At 40.1% G+C, this 16,176-nt stretch overlaps 1 protein-coding gene across 2 annotated transcripts in view; it reads left to right on the forward strand.

Annotated features, from left to right (window-relative positions):
* The window catches only part of asic1b (acid-sensing (proton-gated) ion channel 1b), a 161,277-nt gene extending 145,101 nt beyond the window's left edge, over positions 1-16,176 (forward strand). For both annotated transcript variants that reach the window (XM_079341160.1, XM_079341159.1), the window contains 7 exons: positions 5,470-5,620; positions 6,525-6,581; positions 7,093-7,246; positions 11,323-11,414; positions 11,764-11,843; positions 12,939-13,040; positions 13,700-16,176. In XM_079341160.1, the coding sequence (XP_079197286.1) occupies positions 5,470-5,620; positions 6,525-6,581; positions 7,093-7,246; positions 11,323-11,414; positions 11,764-11,843; positions 12,939-13,040; positions 13,700-13,795 (732 nt within the window). In that variant the 3' untranslated portion in view covers positions 13,796-16,176. The remainder of the gene's footprint in view (positions 1-5,469; positions 5,621-6,524; positions 6,582-7,092; positions 7,247-11,322; positions 11,415-11,763; positions 11,844-12,938; positions 13,041-13,699) is intronic.

A 16,176-nucleotide genomic window follows, 5' to 3' on the forward strand; every position in this document is an offset into this window, starting at 1 on the left:
TGATCAAGCTCTGGCTCACATCCCAGTAACCTTCTCACTCTGCAGATCACTCCTCTTGATCTACAACCATCTGGAGGATCTTTCTGCAGCATCCTGATGCCTCTGCCCTGAACCCACCACTCCCAACAAACTGAGAGCTTAACTGAAACAGGCCAGTCAGAATCTCAATCATTTGAAATTCAAACAGTGAGCACCAGCTGTTCAGTTGGACAGCTAATTAGAGTCCATCTCTGTGGGTTTGCCAGTGTAAAACCACATGAGACACATTTGAATGTGGTGTATTTAATGCTGCACTTAGTGATATTTCCCATGAATATTGAATCGAAGAACTCCCTGTAATATGAAAAGGGTTGCTGCAACTGAAACAACTTAAAAGGATTTTAGTGTTAATTCTTATACAGAGTTTAACCTCCCTGGGGATTGACTGGTGACTTTGCCAGGCAATAACCTGCCCCTTGCCCAGAGACAGCTCGGAATGGCTCTAACCCCAATAGCATGGAGTTAATATTACTATTAGAACAACTTGGTTTCAAAGCAGACCTTAGGGCACCAGCCTGGTGGTTCTGTCGCGTGTATGTATGTATATTAAGTTTATTATTTAAGGGCAGGATTTGCATTTTTAATTAGTAGTGTTTTAATAGTATTTTCATTTAAGTAAACAAGAAGAGAACATGTACACAACATGTGTCCTGGTATTCTCTATAACGACTGTGCATGTTGCTCTGTGATGAAGCCATGCAGGGGAGAGTTTTTTATTTGTCACTGGCCTTGTTCAAGGCTCTGTTGGACTCTGGGGAGTTGAAACAAGGCATCCCACATGGTAAGCGCTGCACTCTCAGCACTTTTCTGTGTTTTGAAGGACAAATTATTTTTTTCTGCTTTCACACAAAGAAAGGTTCAAGACATAGTGTTGACTGGGAATCAATCCTGTTTCTCACATGGCGAGGCAGACAGTGTGAAACAGACCCGTGAATGACGTCAAAGTCAGAAGGACAGTTACTTTCTAAAAGTCACTGAGGTTAAAGAAGCTGGAAATAAATGACTGATCTGTCAGAGTTAGGGCAAGTGCCTCATTTATTACAATCTCATTGCAGCTCTCATTGTTACACACTCGGGGACTAAATCGTATTATAGAAACACAAACTCTCTCCAGTCAGCTTGTAGAAGTCTTTCATGCTCAGTCAAATGAGCTAGATCAGTGGTTCCCAAACTTTTCAGCCTGTGTCACAGCCCCGTCACACACACACACACACACACACACACACACACACACACACACAAATAACGGCAAGCAACTGGGAACCCCCTTCATTTTGGGGGTGGTAAAAACATCTAATGTCAAAACATGTTTTGTTATTTTTGTAATTTATCGTAAGAAACGCTAGAAGTAGAACACCCGTAATCTCTCAAACTACGTTTTTGTAATGTAATGTATGTACCGTAAATTCCGTACAATTGAGCGCACCTGGATATAAGCCGCACCGGCTAAAAATAAGTAAATAAATGTATTTGTACATATATAAGCCGCACTTGATTATAAGCCGCAGGTATCCACGCTATAACAAGAGCTATTTACACAGACGTAGGCTACCGGTAACATCCGCAAATACTGTAGCGTCCGTACGGACGTTAAAGGACGACGAGCGCGTTCAAATAGTAACTTTTAGAGCAACACATAACTTGTCGTAACAATCCAACTCTCTCACCCAGCGTTCCCTCATACAGCCACTCAACACGTTCTCGCTGGTGCATTCACTGACTCTCCACATAATCGGAATTATGAACACATTATCAACTACTGACTTTACAACATGAACCGTTACAATACGAAGCCTAGCCGGCGGTGTCTGTAACACGGCTGATGAAAAAGATGACCGTAATATATTTCACAAGAAAAAGTCCATCCATTCACTGCCTCAGAATGACTTCATTACTCACTTCATCAGTCTCTGTTGTCGCTGTCAGTGTCATCTTAACGTGCAGCAGCTCTGTTAGCTTCTTTGACAGCCAGGTCGATCGCCTTTAACTTGAAAGCTGCATCATATGTATTTCTCCGTGTGTTTTCCATGATGAGGGTGCGTGCATGAAGCGCAAAATGACTGATATTAAGATCCGACGTGACGAAGTCAAATGTTTTTGCGGCAGAAGCTCATTGTCCTCCATAAAAAATCCATGCATTAGCTGCACCGGAGTAGAAGCCGCAGTGCTCGAAGTGTGAGAAAAAAGTAGCGGCTTATAGTCCGGAATTTACGGTATTTTCCCAATAATGGACTAGATGTGCTATTTTAGATTTTTATGGTTTTGAAATGAATCTGCCGGCCCGCCCCTCTCTGTATCCCTAGGCGCCCACTTTGGGGACCACTGAGCGAGGTTATTCCACTTTACTCTGCATGTGTGATGGCGACCATACAGTCAGACAAATCACAGGCTCTTGCCCCTAATATGCTACAAAAGCATGCATAATGAATGGAGGATTGAAGGGGATGGATTTTGGAGTGATCTCAGTCCTTCCACGTCCACCCTACTACTGAGTGTGATCCAGTGTCGGCAGGCTGCAGCGAGACTTTGCATGCTGCAAATGTCGCGTCTGCAGAAAACTGTCCCTCTTTGTTTTCCTCGATTTCTCCCCAGCTCTCTCTTTCTTTTTCTTCCCCTGCATACATTTCAATTCATCTAATACAGTTCCACTCTCTTTAATGTGGTCATCTTCTCAATCTCTTGCGACTGCTCTGTCTGTGTTTGTTTATGTATTTCTATGGCTGGCAGGCCCACTCTGCATTAATCTAATGCAGTTTGTTCAAATTCATTCAGTTCCCTCCTTCATCAGTCCTGCAGTGTAAAACTGTTGGGCTCCTTTCAGCCGGCCAAACTGTCACTCACTGGGATGCTTCAAAAGAAAAATCTGCAATTTCCTCCTGCTTAACATGAAAAGCAACAACTTTAAAATGTTTCTTCCTTTCTGACGTCTGAATCTTGCTGACTCGCCTTTCGTTTGCTCTCGCTCTCTCTCAGCCAAAGAAAAGGAGGAATTAAGTCCACCAACTTAACATGATTTGTTTTCTTGTTCATGGTCGTTAAACAGCTAAAAGCACAGCTAGCGTGTCCTCAAATCTCTCATGCCAGACCTACTTCCCTCCACATTTGCAGAATTAAAGCTCAAGCACAAGTTAAACCAATGGGAACTAATGTTGCCACAAGGTGGATCAGGATGGCTGAGTGGAGCTTTTCAAAATGAAGAAGAGAAATCCAATAGAAGAACTCCTATTCAAACAGCTCCTCCAAAAGGTCTAGTCCAAGTGAGGAGGTGAGAAAACATACAAGCACCGATTATTGATTTTCATATTTTACCCAGCTCTGTTAGTTTTTATGTTCTATTTGACTTTGTGAAAATGTCCTTGACGTGAAAATAAGCAGAGGAATCATCACAGCCTCCAGATTAGGCTTCTGGGTGCTGTATGCGTCTCAATATTGTATGTGCGTGTTGAACATCGCCTCGGGTTATTAGTAACCAAATCCAATACGTGGAATGGCACACGTGACTGCGTCTTGCACTCCGGCACAGATCTGAAAGTGCAGGTCCCTAAATCATAACGGGGACCTTTAATTTATTGCAGTGTGAGCACTCAGTGATGCACTGTTTGGACTGATGAGATGGAAACAAACGGGCTGCTTTACAGCTTCCCACCTCATTTAATGCAACAAATTGGGACCCTCTTTTTTAAGGCAGCTAAAATGTAAATGGACACAGCTAATATGTTAATATGACATGCAAATACGCACTCTCCTAGAGTGATTTAGGTATACTTTTACCAAACAGGCAGTGAGGTTTAACCCCAGGTTGAAACAAGAATCAGTGGTTCTTGTTTCAGAGTTAAAGGGGTATTTATTTTTACATGTTACTCTATAGACGCTGTTATTATAGAGGAACTTGTGGTGTCTAGTTTGTGCGACAAGAATAAGCCCCAGTAGGAAATACATTTTGTGTCTGTTGTCATGCTGTGGGATTTTGGTTACATGACTGCAATAGCTACTTAAAGCTCCTGTGAGGAACTTTTGTTTTGACTGATCTTGGTCCTCCTATGGGCAAAGCAGGACAGTATCATACTGCTTTTTTTGAACTTACTTACTATGAGTAACCCTTACTCATAGTTATTATGCATGAATCATAGCATTACATAAATAGTTAGACTTGTTGCTGACAGTTTGCTTTTGTAACTCACAGAGAGGCTTCTCTTTAAATGTCACTCTGTTTCATAACCAGCTCATTACTCAGACAGACATTTGAACAGACTTTGATTTTGTTCTGCATAACATTAATCAAGTCAGTCTTTATCAGTGGGTCTGCAAGAACATATTGATACACTTCAATATCTAAAAAATGAAAAAAGATGTCCCACTGTGTCACTGCATTACAAATGTTTATATTAATATCACATATTGCTATATTATAAGGTGAACTTATTAGAGGTTTTTGGATCATTAGAGGTCATTACGCACAAGTAGCATAGTAGGCAGGATGTTAAAGTCATGGTGGTGTTGAGTGGTAATAACTGAGCTTAAATACATCTGAATCACAGAAATCGTTAAAAAAATTTATGAATTGAAAATGTGTTGAAAAAGACACTTTCCTGTTTTTGTTAATGGTCAGCGTGTCCTGCAATTCACATTATTTCTCACAGCTGGCTGCATCTATCAACAGTTCATGAGCCAAGTTTTCATTCATTTCATTTCATTTGGTTATACAGTAGCTTTTTCTTAGAGTCGGTTCACAAGTCAAACAAGTTGGATGACAGTAGTATGAGTCAGTGGGATTACAAACGAATAAAAAATGCACATACACATATAGTCACAGCTGTAACTTTTCAATAGAATTAAATACACGCTTGAGTGCATTGCAAAGGATTCACAAAGCACAGTGTGAAAGACTGAGTTGTAGAGGTCACTGAGTATACCATCCTGATGGCCTGAGGGAAGAGTCTTTCTTGTGCCTGCAGGGATATCCACTGGTCTACCGTTACACTTTATTGCTAGAAAATGTACATTTTGTTGAGTTCAATACAAGAAACATGGTCCCAGATTTTTGTGCTGCAGCAGAGCTGTTTTAGAGCACAAATTACAACATCACAGCTGTACTGTACTAAAGAACTGCAACAGCTCCGGCATGAGGAGTGAACAGTATAATGAAAAGCAGGCAGGGAGAGGAGGAAGAGGAGAAGCATAGGAGAGAGGCTTCAGGCAACGCTATGCACGTGCATTCAGCAACAAGATTCATTATCCGGGCCAAATTCAATAAATGTGTAATGGCTTCTCATGTGGACAGAGTAACTAGTTTATCATCATATTGACAGAAAGTACAAGGTCAAATGAGCGGATTAACAGAGCACCAGAGAGGGTTTTCAGCAGACAGCAGGCTCTAAAGCTGAAGTGGATCTGCACTGTCACTTCTCTCTCTCTCTCTCTCTCGCTCAGCTGACGTACTTGCCTCCGCCTTGGGGGGACTGCAAGGCTACGCCGATGGACTCAGACTTCTTCAACACTTACAGCATCACAGCGTGCCGGATCGACTGCGAGACACGATACCTGGTGGAGAACTGCAACTGCAGGATGGTACACATGCCTGGTAGGAACGAGAGGGGCATCTCAAACCTGAAGACAAATACTAATTATTATAAAAAAATAAAATATTTGCAGAAGAAGAAATTGAATCTGTTGTTTTGGTGAAATGTGCTTCTATTTGGACTTTTAAAAAAATACAATTCGCCAGCATCTGCAGAGAATCAGATTCTTCCTCGCTCCAGTGAATCGTAAAACTCCACTATTTTCACTGTGTGTTTGTGCAGTGATTACAGCTGGCATGTGCTGTCTACCTCCTACATTTAATCACTGTGTGGCATCTCAGACGGCAAATTGAAAAAGTTTGGCACAGGGGAGACGCGGTTGGATTTGGCCTCTGTTAACCTACTCGTACCTGTCTGATGATTGTAAATGTGTCTCTCTTCAATCAGTGTTTGCATACAGAGAGCCAGACAGCCAGGATTAGCCGCTATCTCCAAGCGATTGTGCAGTTGATTAATGCGAGTCAGACATTCCCCTGTTAAAATCCTCTGCCCATTCATCTCTCCTATCTCCCTGTCATTAGAGGGATTTTTTTTTTCCGAAAAGAGGATGAACCAAAACGCAGTGAATAACTGCAGCTGGGAAATAATAACCATTGTGTGGAGTTTCTTCTGCATGCAATGTCCAGAAAGGGGGATGGCTTAACTGTCAAGGAAGGAAGATGGAGAGGGTGATGGAGAACAATTTGAGAGAAGCTAAAAAAAAAAGTTAATAAAATCAGTCAACAAGATATGATCAAATTTGTGCAAAAAAAATCACTCACAATAAGGACGGTAATGGCAGTGAAGAAACAAAATAAATAATAACCCTGCGTCATGTCATCCTTTGTTCGTCTTTACATTCCTGCTTTTCTTTGTCTCCAGTTTTTTGTTCAGACTGAGAACATTGTGTTTCTTCTCTATCCTTAGGAGATGCTCCATACTGCACCCCAGAGCAATACAAGGAGTGTGCGGATCCTGCCTTAGGTGAGAAGATAACCCAGCGTGCAGTGTGTGATAGTTTGTGTGGAAAGACACTGCCCTATGTGTATCTCCCACTGTTCAGAGCCCCTTATCCCAGCTGATAACAGATAATAGTGTTTCTTCATCCTCGTGGTAGCCTTTCTCAAATAGTAAAAGCTCAGGCCTTCCACTGCGGCTCTCTATTTCACACTCTCCTGTCTCTCCATCTACTGATACCTTTCAGGCCTTTCATGTCTGTTTGTTCCTTACTGACTTGCAATCTTTCTCTCTCTATTGAAACCACATGAATCACGTGTCGGCCTCTTGCTGCAGCTGTCCCTCTGACTCTGTCTGTGTCTTATAGCTTTTATATTTCTCATAAGGATCTCTGGGGTGTCTCCTCAAGGCGTCTTTCCACAAGTTTTCTTTGACGCCTTTCAGTCTGCTGGCATTTTGTTTGTCATGCTGGGGTGGTGATGCATCTATCTACCTCTGTGTGTCTCTCTTTCAGTCTGTCTTTTTCTTTCATTTACAGACTTTCTGGTCGAGAGGGATAACGACTACTGTGTTTGCGAGACGCCGTGCAACATGACACGCTATGGTAAAGAGATGTCCTTTGTGAAGATACCGAGCAAAGCCTCAGCTAAGTACCTGGCAAAGAAGTTCAACAAGACGGAGCAGTACATCTCGTAAGTCACTTTCATATGTCAGATGTATCCAATAATGAGCACTGCTTCCCTTTTTTGAGTTTTAAACAAATCTGTAAACAATCTGGATCTGGCAGCAGGTAAGCTGCTAAAGATCAATAAAGAAATACAAGCTGCAACACTTACAATCCAACAAAAGATTATCTTGCAATCTAATACTGATTTTACTTGTTTCAGGGAGATGTTCAAAAAGTGGAAACCATATCCATGTTTCTGCATTTTTCACACAAAAAATGACTAGCACTGGGATGGAACATGTTGGTCCATAAAATTCACAGAGAAAAGCTCTATATCCATGCACATATTAATTTACCAACCTTACATTCAGAAAACATGTGACGCTGAATACAAAAATCGAGTTAAACTTGTATCTGCACAGTTCGAACCTTTAACTCTTCTTCGAATAGTAAAAAAAAAATCTGAAAGGACAGATCACATTTCTTGAAATTGAAAAAAGACTCGTTTTCTCTTTTTTGATAATGGAAGTGTGTCTCCACATTAATTCAACATAAATACCCTTCATATAAATGAAGTGCCCTTGTGACCACAATGTGGGTTTTTTTATTTCAGAGAAAAAATTCAAGCTCATGGTTCAGTCTTTCAGTGTAAAAACATTCAATTTGGTGTAACAACTTACAATAATAGCCTGCACTTAAAAAAGCAGTTGAAAGGAAAATCTCTGATTTGATCATTTCTGTCACAAGTTATGATTCAAGAATCCCTCCAGACATCATTTAAAAAAATGATTTGTTTAGTTCATTTTTTTAAAAGCAAGTCTCGGCATTCTCTCTGGAAAAAAAAAGTTGATGTGTCTGAATGTGCAAAAAAGTCAAACACTACTGGAGACAATGTGTCTCAAACTTCCCTAAAAAGTCCATAATTACCATGAGGAACCTTAAGATTTCCTGTTTTCACTTCATTCTTGTAAATGTCGTACAGTAACCGGCTTTCAAAAAAATTGACGCTACAAATCATACCTCATGGTCATGCCACTTGAAGGAGAATATAAAGAACTCATCTTTCCTCCTTCAGGTAAAAGTACAATTTTTTTCTAAATGTCAACTGCAAGGTGAAGGTCAAACGTCCCAAGTGAGAAGCCACATTTTTGAGGGGATGGCAACATGATGTGTTACGTATCACCTTTTCTAATGCTGGGCGATAACTCAGTTCCTCACCTTTTTGTTTCAGGGTCTCTGTTGCCTCGTACATTGTACTTGGTTGTGGTATGTAGTGAGGAATTACAAGAAAATGACAGGAAACAGTTGAAAATACAAAACATCAGAGTTGTGTTGGAAATCTTTTGATACAGGGTTGCATCTTGTTCATTTTGTTGGTTTCCCTTGGGATCAATTAAATATCTATCGGGATCAATATCTATCTAAGATGTCCAATTACAACATTACTATTAAAGAGAATTTTGGTGGTTTGAGGTTAATTTCCCTTCAAACAACTCACCTAACTTTCCAAAACGTCTGATACCTCTTCACTCTTGTTTTCATTGAGTTGAATTAGAATTAGAAGAAACCAGTCAGAGATTAATTTAACAGAGTATTAAGTGTTTTCTTTCCCAAAACTAATGAAAAGATCAAAAGTAGTTCAAGGAAAAGATGAAAGGGTGCAATAACAGTTGAATCTTTTATCTGTCATTCCCGACGGAGCTGTTGAGGACATGATAATTACACCATATGTGGTCAGAGTGCTGTAAAAGACCTTTCTCTTCTCCCTTCAGAGCTTCTGGATTCCCTGTGGACGGTTTCAAGTCCATCCAGTTTCTTTTTGTGACTGGCCATATCCCAAAGTCAATCTGACAAACATTAGCTGGGAGTGTTCTGGTATCTGGGTTGCACAGTGTTCAGTGGTGTGAAACTGAAGTCTGTCACGGTGGCTATGTCTATCTTTCTACCTAGAGCCTCTAATGTAGAGAGACACAGACACGTGGGCTGTCAGCAGCTCTCTCAAATCTGATCCATGTTCCTCAATGAGTAATTCAAGCTGCAGGGGAATACCTTACACAGGTGTGTCTACACATTAGGAGAAGTCAGCCAAGAATGTCACTCATATCCAATTAAACACATATTCACACTGACCAGAGGGGCATGAAAACTTATTAGCAAGTCAGTATAGATAGAAAGATAGATATCTAAAACATAAGGAATTAACAGTAGAAATGTTTAGGCCTAGCTGTAAGTGATGAGTAGTCAGTAGGATTATTTAGCAACACAAACTGAGTAGACTAAATGGCTATCTTACTAGCTAAAGTTTTTAGATTAAGCAAAAACTGAGAGAAGAGTTTTCAATGATATTGATAAAATACTGATACTCATTGCTGAAAGTTACAATAATGGATAAGCAGTAAAGTAGTTACCTAAAGTAATATTTGAAATGTTCACATTTAGCTAAAGGTTACGGATAACGTGTTTAAATACTAAAGAAACAGGATTGCTAAACCATTGAAACATTTAGCTTTCGTATGCTAAACTGAGAAAATGGCTCAACTATAGCTAATAGTCAACTTAAAGTTAGCTCAAATGAAAAGTTAACAACTGATATCAACAACTGAACGATTAAAATTATAAAGGAAATAGTTGGCCATGTTTATCAAACATTTACATTGATGAATAAAAATAGCATTAATAAGTAACTAATTACAGTAGGATACTCATTATTCTTTTATAAATACACAGATTTAATAGAGAGCCTACAGCTTTTTAGCTTACAATAAGGAATGGTTAATGACTTGAAATAGTTTGCAATCATTACCATAAAACCATTAAGATAGTTAGCTACACTTGTTGGAAAAACAAAAGAAATGCAAAAAAGTCCCTAATACCTGGTTGATAAAGACGCCTAAGAGTTCAAATAGCTACAGGTATAAACCATACATATAAACTGTGAGTCTAACAATAAATAATGGACTCATTAAGCTTCCCATATGAAGCAGATGTGTTACACGAATGCAAACTTAATCAAACAGACATATTTACCCAATTAGAGGCATCAAAAAACAACCAGTTTAAAGTAAAATGAAACCAACTCATCGGGAACTGGTTGTGCTTTGACTTTTCAAAGCATGAAACACACAGATGTAATGAGCGTTAACATTGGGGGGGGTTTCTATTAAGCTGAGCCAGCTCCAGCTGTCCTTGTTTAGGAAGAACCTTGGACACTTACTGGAACAGAGCCATCGTTAATGTTTGTTCTTCCACCTGTGCCTTCCCTGCTGTGATTAGCAAAAATATCTCCTCTGATAAAAGGTCTGCACAGAGCTCCTCCGACAGGCCTGTGGGTGTACGTTTGAAGGTTGGAAACTGCTTCCAGAGAGATAATTTCTTACCAGACGAGTAAATAAGCCCATGATGAGTGTTTTTTCATGCTGTTTACCAGGGATGTTTCATGTGTTTTAATGAAGTTTGTACTGCGCAGGGTTGAAAGTACATCCCCCACACTTAACATGGAGTAAACATATGTGGTTCATTTTGTATCAGTGCTTCTCCATCTCTACATTATCAGCTATGATTTGCATTTAGTTGTCTCAGCTCAGCCCTCTGCTCTGGATGGTTTCTCTTTAGGAATGACTGATCATCACTTTTCTTGACTTTCATTTAGATAATAAAACAGGGTACAAAAATGGAAACTACAAAGTCGGTTTTGATCTCAACTCCAGCGGGGGAGGTTGTAGTCTGATCGGCCCACAGAGAGGATATTCAGGAATCAAAATAATAGTCTGCCTTTCCCAGGGCCTTTCAACTAATCCCCTTTCATTTATTTTTGGCTATTCAGAAGATTTTTTTTACGTTAACGTCGTAGAAAATCAAACAGATGTACTCATTTCCCTTGTTTTCCTAAATGACCAGATACACCTCGGGGAAATTATCTAGTTACAACAAGTCCTGTGCTCAACTTCATACATCTTCTGTGTCTGCAGGAAGTGGCAGACCCCCTAGTCATCTCCTCCGCCTGAGGACACCCTGATAAAAAAAATAAATTACTTAAAAAATATAAACTGAGACATTTGAGTTGTGCCTTAAGACTCTGTGTGGCTGTCTCTCTGTTTACAGTGATAACATTTTGGTTCTGGATATCTACTTTGAAGCACTGAACTACGAAACAATCGAACAAAAGAAAGCCTACGAGTTGGCAGGCCTTCTGGGTAAGGAAATGGCGGTGAAGTTTTTGCATGGGAAAGTATGATATGTGCTATTCAACATAACAGATGCTTTTTTATCTAGACTGACAGTAACACAAATGCCTGTACAAATGCCTGCATTTTTATAGTAGTTGTTCAGGTCCAGAAGACACACAACTGTCTCTTTAATCTGTTGTGACTTTTTCCACTTTATCTTTGCTTTGTAGTCGTTTTTTTCTGTCACATTTCTTTTCGCAGTTTCATTTTGGAAAGAAGCATGCTGTGGAGCTTGTCTCTTGTACAAATGCACTGACATGACTTTGCACTCTGTTTTGAATTTATTCAATTCGTGCTTTCTTTTGTATCTTACCAGGTGATATTGGAGGTCAGATGGGACTCTTTATCGGAGCCAGCATTCTCACAATTCTCGAACTCTTTGACTATTTATATGAGGTAAAATTCTTTTTCTTCTTAATACGTTTCACAAACGTGTCGTTCGAGAAAATTTGCACTATTTCAGTGTTGGACAAGTGAGGAAACATGACAAACGCTGTCTCCCTCACATCCCTGGCGTCCATCTCTGCGTAACACTCAAAGACACGTGCGCACACACACATATTTCAGCTGAGATGAGGCTGGAAGTGTCTGTCCATTCTCATTAGAGCAGCTATGTGTTGTAGACTTTCACGTATGTCTTCACTTCTTTAAGCATAGCAGAAGATGTGTATTTCTTTTTTTTTTTTACAGGAAACTCATGACAGTATCACAAATTGTTGGTGTGAGCTGTATGTGTGGAAGCATATATATTCATTTTTTGCGTCGACTTTACCCAGACTTTTTCCTGCCAGCCACAGATTAAAGTTTTCTGCAGGTCAGGATGATGCATGAACACAGATAGAAGTAATCAGGAATACTAGCCACAATCTTGCAGGTGGAGCAACAACCGGTGTGATCTTTTTGCATGTGTCAGAGCAGCTTCATCCTTTTTCTGCTTGTCAGTATGGTCTTCTCTGCTCTTTACCTGATACTGTGGATACGTCCAATTTTACTCGGTATTGACCTATATAAAAAATGTCATTTTGTTTCACTCACCATCTTAGATTTCCATAGTGTCTTTCCATACGTCATATACGTCACTTTTCCTTCTTTTGTCTGAAAGAAAAAACTTAATGCTGCGAACGGTAAATGTAAATGAGCAACTCAGTAAGATTTTAGGACAGACCGCTCCTGAAATCATGTGGAATGTATGTGTGAAGACAGCGTTTCAGTTCTTGACGAAAGTGTAAAGTGAGTGTGTGCATGAAAAGATACAGCTCATGGATGCAGGATCGATGAAGAAAAAAAAATGTATACATGCATAAAATCAATCTTAATTGAATTTCAGTTTCTCTGATCAATGCATGTGGACTTGAACTCTGTAAACCCAACAGAAGAAGCTCAACTTTGGCTTATCCTACCCCCCTGATATATTTAATTTATCAATATACTGTCTGAAATAGAAAGTTTTCCTTCCTAAAGGTCAGTTATGGATGTCTTTGCCTTTTTCAGGTGATCAAGTACAAGCTGTGCCGATGCGTGAAGAAGAAACACAAAGGCCGCAACAACAACGACAGGGGAGCTGTGCTGAGCCTGGATGATGTGAAACACCATGTCAGTATGCTGCTGCTGAGCACTTTGACTGCATCGCTTTGACAGGGACACACTGTCAAAGCGATGCACAGTAAACATGAGAGTAAAGCGATAAAGATGGAGGAAGCTAGGAGAGGACAGTTGTGAGACACGAAAAGGAGGGAAATGCGATTGGAATGCGTGGAGGAGAAAATAGAGAGAGAGAAGTCAGAGAGTGGTGCAAATTTAATCAAAGCTCGGGGACAGGGCCAGCAGGGGCGGGCCGGAGTTAGAGCTTTAGAAGGTGTGACAGCTCACTTATCTCCCAGTGTAAATGAAGCCAGTTCACTTTAATTGTAAGTTTGAGATGCAGCAGAGAGGGGGAAAAAAGGAGTCTCCCTCCTCTGATCTCCTCTCCTGACTCACTTGGTAGTCTTCACTTTCCTTGAAACTTCATTATGTTCATCATTTTATTTTGAATGTGAGATTAATTCTGTTTCCTTGTGCCTCCTGGCCAAGCTTGTTGCTCATGTCATACCTTTGAAGCTTCACATTTTTGGTCAAATTTCTAGTGTGATGACTGCCTCCCCCCCTCTCCTGCTGACTCTACTTTATCTGACGTGGCTTATTCTCTCTCTCTCTCTCTCTCTCTCTCTCTCTCTCTCTCTCTCTCTCTCTCTCTCTCTCTCTGCCTCTCTCAGACTCCTTGTGAGAACTTGCGTACACCATCGACTTATCCCGGCAACATGCTACCTCATCACCCAGGCCAGGGCAACTTTGAAGACTTCACTTGCTGAGCAGACGCCGGTGAAGCAACAAAGTGTGCGTTATGCAACCAAAGCGAACATCTCAACAAGAACTAATCCAATGAAGGGAGCGCGAGGAACGGATACAAGATCCAACAAAGGCACTTTTTACCTAGAAACAGGAGTAAAGCAGACAAATCAAAAAAAGATAGGCACGGTAGACGAACTTATACCCAAGGCAAAGCTGAGAGGAAATCCAAAATGTAAAAATACCACATCATTTTTCCAGCAAACTTTTCAAGCTGCGCTCTTCTATCTCTGTGTTATTTTTCTCTGGAATACTGCCGATAAGGATGCTCAAGGAGAAACCTCGCCAACAAGGACCTCTCTTTCAAAAAGACCGAAACAAAAGAAAAAAAGATAATAATAACCAAGGGAACATGTACAGTTATCTAACCACGGATCAGAAGAAGAGCCCCCATGCCTTTATATAACAACCACAACACAAACTGGTTTTACACAACACTGGACAAAGATCCTCTCTGCTTACTCCACTGTACATGTAGCAACATCTGTAACTGTTGCAGCGCTCTGTAAAACAACAGCCGGACTCTGTGTCGTTTGTACAAGAATGTATCCATGTTTGCGATGAGTGTCGTCGGGTGTGCGGGGATAGAGGTGCGTTATCTAGCGTTTGAAATGTACTGGTGAAGATTTCAGGTCTCATCATGTTAATGCATGCTCGTATTTGTCCAGTGCATGTTTTTCATTTATCATTTATACTTTTTCATTTTATTTTCAAATATAAATATATGAATATTATAATGACCGAGTTTGCCTCAATGATATACAGGAAAAAGGAAGATGATACATCCCATATATTTCTGTGAGTGAGTGTAGCTCCGCAGTGTGTGTGATTGTCATGGGTGCCTACATCCAAGCAGGAACAGAGGAGTGTTTTGATTGTGTGAATGGATGAGCTGCCGCTAATTTTCATTTCTCATTTTTTCTTTTTTCTTTTTTCTTTTCTTTTACATTCCACATGTGCCCGATGAGTCGAGGAGTCTTCATTCATTCCCTCTTATCTCGACTGCAGGCTGAGGTGACGGCAGAATAATTTTTCTTCTTCTCCAGGAGAGAGTTGATTACTGAAATCTTTGGGAGTTTCTTGGGGCTGTTACAGTTTTTTCTGTATCTGTGTTCTAGTTGCAAACGTCTTATGAAAGCACAATACCGCCAGTATGTAGAGGTGATGTAAAAGACAACGTACTATTCTTCTTGATATATTGTCATATTATTAATATCGTGTTGATCCGACTGTTTTTTGGGTTGTTTATTTTTTTCTTTTCATATAAAAGCATACTCAATATTGCCTGATAATCCTTCTTCCAGGTAATAGGCTGGTCTATTTAGTTATCAAAAGCATAAATAAAATGTAGATATCATTTTGGAAATTGTTATTCTTCTGGGGTTTTATTCTAATTAGTGTCTTTTCCTCTTTCATGCCTTTGACTGTCTGTCTGTTTGAAGAGGTAAACACATTCAAATTACTGTACTCAACTGCAGACACTGTGCAAATGCTCATTTATATCATACGTAGCTCTGAGAATATCTGATTAAGTATTCTCACCTCATCGGAGACATTTTCTTATCTCTGTTTTTTCTAACCAACATGTTATCTTCTGTTTTTTTCTTGGAATTAAATCAGGCACGGGGGTTTCAGGGGGCGGGAGAGGAGCCTGGTGTTCAATATAGATATTACTTATCCCCAACATTCATTTTGCTGTAGTTCAACCGCCGCAAGCAACCAAATTGGTGTTTTGGAGCTCCCTTGAAATGTAATTACAGTTTCTGCTGCTGTTTGACAAAAGAATGGATGAGAAATATCCTGCACAAGTTTCATCAAGATTGTCAGTCAGCGAGCAGACGGACATAACGGCCGGCTCCTCTCGTATTCTACTGTACATCTGGTGCTGCCAACTGCCACACTTGTATCAGAAAAGCAGCTCAGTGATGCATTACTCTGAATATCAGAGCTCGGTTGTACTTTCTTAAACATGGTCTGCCTGCAAAATCCTTTTTGTGGCTCGGTCAGCCACACATTAGTCCACCGTGCACAGAGGGGTTATTCTAGGACGAGGAGTTAACTTAAGCTGTATAATTTTTTTATGATTACTTTTTGCAGGGAAGCAAACATCATCATTGTTTATCTACTGTGAGAGTGGATTCATCATTTATCATTTAAAGGAGATGCCTTTAAATGCGTAAATATGTTAAAGCTGCTGGGAACCAGCTCCACCATCTGATGAAGATTTTCTTTCCCTCTGTTTTGAATGATTGAAATCTGATTTTGCCCCCTGATGGTTTTATTACTTTCTGTTTGTACCTGCCAAGAAGACAAATTAATCAAAAATAAAAGACGATGCTGTTCA

Source organism: Symphodus melops (assembly GCF_947650265.1).
Source record: "Symphodus melops genome assembly, chromosome: 4".
Lineage (NCBI taxonomy): Eukaryota > Metazoa > Chordata > Actinopteri > Labriformes > Labridae > Symphodus > Symphodus melops.